Source organism: Pituophis catenifer, unplaced genomic scaffold (genome assembly GCF_029215685.1).
Source record: "Pituophis catenifer annectens isolate HBS135680 unplaced genomic scaffold, rPitCat1.0.hap2 SCAF_17, whole genome shotgun sequence".
Lineage (NCBI taxonomy): Eukaryota > Metazoa > Chordata > Lepidosauria > Squamata > Colubridae > Pituophis > Pituophis catenifer.
This window is the reverse complement of record NW_027256897.1, coordinates 4769628-4778030: the sequence shown is the minus strand read 5'-3', so window position 1 is coordinate 4778030 and position 8403 is coordinate 4769628. Positions and strand designations below refer to the sequence as shown.

The 8403-nt window shown below is 42.4% G+C and overlaps 1 protein-coding gene across 1 annotated transcript; it reads left to right on the top strand.

Annotated features, from left to right (window-relative positions):
* Positions 1–370: 370 nt before the first annotated feature.
* TOR2A (torsin family 2 member A) lies at positions 371–7505 on the top strand. The gene is made up of 3 exons (XM_070955637.1): positions 371–534; positions 5872–5999; positions 7077–7505. Exons 1-3 carry the CDS (start codon positions 428–430, stop codon positions 7319–7321), a joined length of 480 nt encoding a protein of 159 aa, XP_070811738.1. The 5' UTR covers positions 371–427; the 3' UTR covers positions 7322–7505.
* Positions 7506–8403: the final 898 nt, after the last annotated feature.

Sequence of the window (8403 nt, the reverse complement as noted above, 5' to 3'; positions counted from 1 at the left end):
ACCTGTGAAAAACCGGTCACACGTCACTTCCTTCAGCGGCGTCGTAACTTTGAACGGTCACTAAATGGACCGTCGTAAGTCGAGGACTACCTGTAATGGCGAGAAAAAAGTGGTACGTCGAGGACTGCTTAACGGTCCTGCCGACGACTATTAAGACAGGGACTGGAAGGGGGAGATACCTATATAACCGTAGGGCGGCTACATCCCCTGGGTGTGGATGATGGGCTCTGGAGTCCCCCTGCTTTCGCTTATATCCTGATGGATGGTTTCTGAGCGCGCCTTTTTGTTTTTGGAATCCTTTTCCAACGTGGATTCTTTTCTTTTTTTCTTCTTCATTTTTTCCCCCCCTTCTACGTAGGACGATCTCAGAAACTGGATCCAGGGAAATCTCACTCGGTGTAGCCGATCCCTTTTCCTCTTCGACGAGATGGACGATCTGCAGCCTGGCTTGATGGACGCCGTTGCCCCCTTCCTCGGATCTTCCTGGGTGGTTTTCGGAACCAATTATCGGAAAGCCATCTTCGTCTTTATCAGGTAACGAGGGGGTGGGGGTGGGGGGTTAGACACAAGGCTGGGGAATATGGGAGAGGTAGTCATTCAATCATTCAATCCGAATAGAGCTGGAAGGGACCTTGGAGGTCTTCTAGTCCAGCCCCCTGCTCAGGCAGGAGATCCTACACCAATTCAGACAAGTGGCTGTCTAGATTCCTCTTAAAGTTCCGCCAGGCTGGGTTAGCAACATAATTTTAAATTGGATGTTTTAAATTTTTGGGGTTTTAAATTAAGTCAAATTTATTTAATACTTTTAAATTATTTTAAATTGATGTCTATTCTGTTTTTAAATAGGCTGTACACCGCCCTGAGTCCTTCGGGAGAAGGGCGGTATAGAAATAAAATTATTATTATTATTATTATTATTATTATTTAATCTTTGGTGAGATTCACAGCCTTTGAGGCTGGTTAATGACTCAGCAGCTCGAGTCCTAACCAAGGACCTAGGAACTGTTAAGGTATCGTTGGAGGATGTAAGCTGTTCCGAGTAAGGTGGTTTTTTGTAGAGTCAAAATGTTCAAGTCCGGCAAATTTAGAATTTCTAAATAGCGGGGTAGCCCTTTGGGTATTGCTCCAAGGGCTCCAATTACAATCGGGACAACACACGATTTCTTTTTCCACAGTCGCTCAACTTCAATTTGTAAGTCCCAGTACTTTGTGATTTTTTCTTGCTGTTTATCTTCAATTCGTGCATCACCAGGTATTGCAATGTCAATGAACCATACTTTTTTCTTTTCAACTCTTGTTATGTCAGGTGTGTTGTGGACCAAGTGCCTGTCAGTCTGAATCCTAAAGTCCCACAAGATCTTGAGTTTCTCATTCTCTAAAACTTTCTCAACCTGATGTTCCCAGTGGTTTTTGCTGTACTCAAATCCAAACTTCTGGCACAATTTCCAGTGAATGATTTTAGCAATACGGTCATGGCGTTGTAGGTAGTCAGTTTGTGAAATTTTGCTGCACCCACTGATCAGGTGGTCGACTGTCTCATCTTTCTCATTGCAGAGGCGGCATTTGCTGTTGGTGGTAACATGTTGAATTTTTGCCTTCATGCAGTTTGTGGCTAGGGCTTGTTCTTGAGCTGCCAAAATAAAGCTTTCTGTTTCTTTTTTCAGTACTCCTGATCTTAACCAGTTCCAAGTTAGTTTCTGGTCAGCTTTGCCTTCAATACTTTTCAAGTATTGGCCATGCAGAGCTTTGTGTTTCCAATTTTCAGCTCGCTGCTCAGTTACTTCTTTCTTATATTCTGCTTTTGTTTTAGTTGTCTTTAAAAGGCCTCCTTTATTTACTTCCTTAATCATTGGTTCTTCACTTTTCTGGATGTAACCATTCAAGCTGCATTTTTCTTCTTCCACAGTCTGCTTTATTTGTAGGAGTCCTCGACCACCCTCTGCTCTTGGTAAATATAATCGGTCAACATCACTTTTAGGGTGCAAGGCATGATTCATTGTCATAAGCTTCCTTGTTTTTCTGTCCAAATTGTCTAACTCCATCTGGGTCCAGTCAATTAGTCCTGCAGAGTATCTAATCACAGGTATAGCCCAGGTATTTATGGCTTTTATGATGTTTCCTCCACTCAATTTGGACATTAATATCTTACGAATTCGCCGAATGTACTTGGCTGAAGTTAATTCCTTGACTTTATTGTGCATTAAGTCAGAGGCTTCTAAAATCCCCAAGTACTTGTAGCCTTCTTCTGATTTTACTGCCTTTATCATTTCTTCATTCTCTAGTTCTATTCCACCCTCTTCTATGATCTTGCCTGCTTTGGTTGCTATTGTTGCACATTTGTCAATTCCAAACTGCATACCAATGTCTTGGCTGAATTCTTTTGTGTTTTCAATTAATAAATTCAGTTCAGCTTTTGTTTTACCAAACAGCTTCAAATCATCCATGTACATCAAGTGCGAGATTTTCAGTCCTTTCTTTGCAAGTTCGTATCCACAGTTCATCTTCTTCAAAATGATTGTCAGTGGTAGCATTGAGAGTATAAAAAGTAGGGGTGAAAGGGAATCGCCCTGGAAAATGCCTCGTTTAATTTCAACTTCACCCAGTTCTTCTTCATTAGCCATAAGTTTTGTTTTCCAGAGGTTCATTGAAGATTCCCATGAATTTTTGTATGTTGCTGCTGATGCCTAATATTTCCAGGCATTTCTTGATCCAGCTATGGGGAACTGAATCAAATGCTTTCTTATAGTCTATCCAAGCCATGAACAGGTTGGTTCGTCTTTTCTTTGAGTTCTTTAGGATTAGCTTGTCGATCAGCAAATGATCTTTTGTTCCTCTTGAGTTTTTGCAGCATCCTTTCTGTTCTACAGGAAGCAAGTTATTTCTTTCCAGGTATCCATAGATTTGGTTTGCAATGATACCAGTAAGAAGCTTGTATGTTGTTGGCAAGCAGGTGATTGGCCTATAGTTTCCAGGGTCCTTTCCTTTTTCTTTATCTTTTTGGATCAAAAATGTCCTTCCAGTTGTCATCCATCCATCATTTTCAGGTGTTTTTAGGATCTGGTTCATCTGGGTTGCCAATCTTTTGTGCAGACTTGTAAGTGCCTTTAACCAGAAGCCATGCAGCTCATCCGGTCCAGGTGCACTCCAGTTCTTCACTTTTCTTGACTGTCTTTGCACCATTGCTTTTGTTATTTTCACGTCTTCCATTTTATGCATTTTAATAGAGTCCTCAACCTGTTTGATCCATTTTGCATTTCTGTTGTGCTTCTTGTTGTTTTCCCACAAATTCTTCCAGAATTTCAGAGCTTTCTCTTTATCAGGCTTTTCATTTGTTGTTACTCCATTTCCATTTTCTAAATTCTTATAAAACTGGTGCTGATTTGCTCTGAATTGAGAGTTTTCCTTGAACTGAGTTACTCGGTTTTCATACCTTTTAATCTTTTCAGCGATGGCAACAACCCTCTGCTTCAGCTCTTCAATTACTATTGCAATCTCCTTATTCCTTAGATCGTATCTTGCTTCCAGGCTGCTTTTGACCTGCTTGTTCTTTAGCTGACCTTGCCTTAGGTTCTTCAAGTTGCTCAAATCTCCACGTACTTTTTTGATCTTCAATTCTAACCGAATTTTCCACTTAGGCTTCCCTTTCTTGCCTCTTTGGTTCTTTTGTATTTTCAACCCCAGTTCTTTGGTGGTTATGACAGCTGCTGCATACATCAGTTGGTTAGTTTCGGCTAATGTAGTGGTTCGAATAGTTTGCACAGCCTCATTGACCTTTTTTAGTACATTTCTCAATTCTTTCCGGTTCACTTGGTTCAGCTTTGGCAAACGTGTTCTTTCATCATCTTCCATTTGGTGCTTTATTTTTCCAGCTAATTGAGCACTATCTGTTTGTGTTTGTTCTTTAGTGCTTCCTTGTTCTTTATCTTCATCCATTTTAGTATCCTCTTCTTCCCTTTCTTCCTCAATTTGCTTTTGAGTCTGGAAATCATTCTTGATGTTACTCCTCTTTGTTGTTGTACTCAGACCATTAATTGCTTTCTCTTCTATTGCTATTAATTCTTCTGTAGTGAAAAATTTGTGGTTTAGGATTACACGTCGTTGGTCCATTAACCTTTGTTCACTGGTGTCACAGTCCGTATGGTTCATCTTCCAAATCTGATACATTCTTTTTTGAAATCCACGTTTTGCTGGCTCAGACTGATAGTAAGCTTTCATAATAGAGGTGTTTTCTTCCCTGGTCCAGATTTTTCGCTTTTTGGGTTTTTCTTCCAGTAGCTTGTCAGCTCCATGCCCTGGTTGCCTAGCAGAGGGAGTTGAGCCCTGTAACTCATTTTGCGTAGAATGCCCAGGAGCCATAGCATCCAACGGAACCCTTGTTAATCCGGGCGACGGTTCAGCCGGCATAAATTTCATTTTTTCTGTATTCACCATATTTGAATGGGTTGTGGAGCAGATTTTGTCTGGCCCTTCACCTAAGGTCTGTCTGATATGGTTGCACCTGTTCAGCATAGCCCTTAGGATCACTAGAGCACGCAAGCCCCTCCACCACGACAAGGTAGAGCTCCTCGGAGGGGTTATTATTATTATTATTATTATTATTATTATTATTATTATTATCATTATTATTAAAAACCTCTAGTGATGGAGCACCGGGAACTTCTGGTGGCCAGCTGTTCCACTGGTGAATTGTCCTCACTGTTAGGAAATTTCTCCTCAGTTCCAGGTTGCTTCTCTCCTTGATTAGTTTCCATCCATTGCTTCTTGTCTTGCCTTCTGTTGCTTTGGAGAATAGCTTGACCCCCTCTTCTTTGTGGGAACCCCTCAAATATTGGAATACTGCTCATTTTTCTTTTCTCTAGATTATCCATACCCAAATCCTGCAGCCGAACTTTGTATGTTTTAGTCTCCAGGTCTTTGATCGTCTTAGTTGCTCTTCTTTGCACTTTATTTTTCCAAAGTCTCAACGTCTTTTTTTTGCAACCAAAACTGGATGCAGTACTCCAGGTGTGGCCTTACTAAGGCTTTATAAAGCGCTACTAATACTTAAAATGATTTTGATTCTATGCCTCTGTTTATACAACCGAGGATTGTGTTAGCCTTTTTGGCTGCCGCCGCACGCAACTGGCATCTGTTTAAGGGATCGTCTACTAGGACTCCAAGGTCCCTCTCACAGTGACTGTTTTGGAGGCAGGTTTCGCCTTAATCTGTGCTTTTACTGTGTAAAAAGGAGCCTGGATAGCTCTGCAGATTAAAAACACTGTAATTTTTTTTTTTTTTTTAATTTGATTTATATGCCGCCCTTCTCCGAAGACTCAGGGCGGCTTACAATGTGCTCAGCAATAGCCTTCATCCTTTTGTATATTTATACAAAGTCAGCTTATTGCCCCCACAAACTGGGTCCTCATTTTACCTACCTTAGAAAGAATGGAAGGCTGAGTCAACCTTGAGCCTTGGCGAGATTCGAACCCTGCAATAATTGCAGGCAGCTGGTCTTAATAAGCTTAATAACGGGGTGCCTTAAACCCCTGTACTACCAAGGCCCTTTAACACCAGCTGTCTGCAATTAAAGTAAGATTGAATCTCACCAGGCTCAAGGTCGACTCAGCCTTCCATCCTTTCTAAGGTAGGTAAATTGAGGACCCAGCTTGTGGGGGCAATAAGATGACTTTGTATAAATATACAAAAGTATGAAGGCTATTGTTTAACGCACTGTAAGCCGCCCTGAGTCTCCAGAGAAGGGCGGCATATAAATCAAATTAAAATAAATAAATAAATAAATAAATAAATAAATAAATAAATAAATAAATAAATAAAAAACCTGGGCAGGAAAACTCTCGCTGGGCTTCAGCTGCTCTCCTCTGACCGTCTTAGCAATACGGGAGCGGAACAGATTAACCGGATGGCTTTGGAGCTCTGGCGAGACCGCAGAGACCGCGAGGAAATCAGCCGCCGGGACCTGGAAGCGTCTATTTTGGAGGCCATTTCTAAAGACCCCCAAAGTGAGTATCTTGGGAGGGAGGGGAGAAAAAAAGATGGAAAACCGTTCAGCCTTGGTGGGTCAGTTGCGATCTTAAAAAAACTGGACGTGTCCAAAAGCTAAAAAAAAAAATACTGGATGAAAATACCGTATTTTTCAGACTATAAGATGCACTTTTTTGTCTCCTAAAAAGCAAAAATGTCTGTGTGTCTTATACACCGAATATTGCCGAAGCCCCACCTACCCGCTGGCTGATTTTTTGGCCTCAGCATGGCCTTTTTCGGGCCTTTTGGGGCCCATTTTCAAGGCTTTTTTCGACCTGTTTTCAAGGCTTTTTTCAACCTGTTTTCAAGGCTTTTTTTGACCTGTTTTCAAGGCTTTTTTCGGCCCGTTTTGGGGGCTTTTTTGGCCCATTTTTAGAAAAAACGGGCCAAAAAAAAGCCTCGAAAATGGCCCCCCAAAAAACCCCAAAACAGCCCCACAAGAGCCCCAAAAATGGGCTGAAAAAAAACCCCAAAATGGGCTGAAACGATTCACCATCACTGCCCTACACGAGGGGTCAGCAACCTGTGGTTCTGGAGCCACATGTGGCTCTTTCACCCCTCTGCTGTGGCTCCCCGTCACTCAAAATAAATCACGTGCCAGTGTGACACCCGCTGGCACGTGATTTATTGAGCTTTTCAACCCCCGGTAGGCCAACTATGAATAAATCCAAGAAAAGAAAAGTTTCTGAAGAAAACAGAACGTTTAATTCAACTACATATGCTAGTTTTGTGGCCACTCAAGAAATAGTCAGGGTCGGGAAGGGTTTTGTGACTCCCGGTGTTTTCTTTTCTGTGGGAAACGGGTCCAAATGGCTCTTTGAGTGTTTAAGGTTGCTGATCCCTGCCCTACGATTTAAATCTTGAATTAAGCCTAGGGGGGGTCCCCTTGGCCAGGTCCCTGTGGCCACAAAAGGTATTTAACGGGGATCGGTGGTAAAGAAAAAAAGACCACTACCATAATCTAATGACCCTGAAACAAAGAGAGATAGAAATTCGGGGTCCCCCGTGCCTCTTCGGTATCATTTCACCCTCGTCCTCCTTCGCGTCTCTTTCAGACGGATTCTGGCGATCCGGGATCCTTGAGCAAAACCTGATCGACGTCTTCGTGCCCTTCCTCCCCCTGCGACAACATCACGTGAAGCAGTGCGTGGTCAACGAGATGGCCGGCCAGGGTCTCACCCCTCGCCCAGACGTCGTGGACGGCGTGGCCGACAGCTTTTCCTACTTCCCCGAGGAGGAAAAAATCTTCTCTTCCACCGGATGCAAAACTGTGTCTTCCCGCATCCCGTTTTTCCTATGATCCCTTTTTTGGGCAGGCGTTTACGGTCCGGAATGGAGTTTTTACGGTTTTCGTCCAAGCTTTTGCGGGTCGCGAAAAAGTCAGCTGAACTGAAGGACTTAAGGGTACAGGGCCTTTCGAAAAAAGCAAAGAATAACGTTTGGCTTGATCAAACATTTTCCTTCCCCTTACAAGTCAGCCGGAATCTGGATTTTTTTTTTTTTTTTTGGAACTAAAAAAAAAAAAAAAAGAAAAAAAAAGAAAGAAGAAGATTGTGTGATGCATTATGTGGAGGATCTCGTCCGCTTTTAAAACACGGTTTCTCGGAGGTTTTACAGGTTTACCGCAGTTGAATTAATTCGTTTTTCTGGGGATTCTTAAAATCCTACCTCTCAAGTCAAGGATTATTCTGTGATTTTATTTTTTTAAAAAAAAAATCCAATAAGATGTATTTTACAATTCTAATTCAGGGACTTTTTTTGCAGGGAATTCCCTGCGGTGTCAACTTGAAGGACGGAGATGCGGGTTGTTGCTAAAAGGTTACACCAACACGCAGCTACTTTTAAAAACACATCAACAACGAGAGATGGTTTTTCTCGGCGATTTCAAGAATGCACCAGCCAGAAATAATCTTTTCTCTCTCTCTTCTTTTTTTTCTATCCCTTTTGGTGCAGAGAGCAACTTGAACAGTTAAAAGAGTCGGAAAAATATATTGAAATCCACTCTGTCTCAGTGCTGCTAGTTTTAAAAGGCAGGGAAGATGAGAAGTAGTGATTTATTTAATTTTTTTTTTTATCGTGGAAATGTATGGTGGCTGAGCGAAACTAGGCCATCGCGAGACGTGCCGCCCTGATTCGAATCCGTGGCCCACAAAAATTTGGGACCCTCTCGAGAGAAAGTGGCTCGGTGGCTAAGACGCTGAGCTTGTCGATCGAAAAGTCAGCAGTTCGGCGGTTCGAATCCCTAGCGCCGCGTAACGGGGTGAGCTCCCGTGACTTGTCCCAGCTTCTGCCAACCTAGCAGTTCGAAAGCAGGTAAAAAATGCAAGTAGAAAAATAGGGACCACCTTTGGTGGGAAGGGAACAGCGTTCCGTGCACCTTTG

Coding starts and splice junctions, on each gene's coding strand:
- TOR2A (XM_070955637.1), top strand. CDS start 428: ATGGACGATCTGCAGCCTGGCTTGATGGACGCCGTTGCCCCCTTCCTC. Junction 535..5,871: donor GCCATCTTCGTCTTTATCAG/GTAACGAGGGGG, acceptor TGACCGTCTTAG/CAATACGGGAGCGGAACAGA. Junction 6,000..7,076: donor CATTTCTAAAGACCCCCAAA/GTGAGTATCTTG, acceptor CGTCTCTTTCAG/ACGGATTCTGGCGATCCGGG.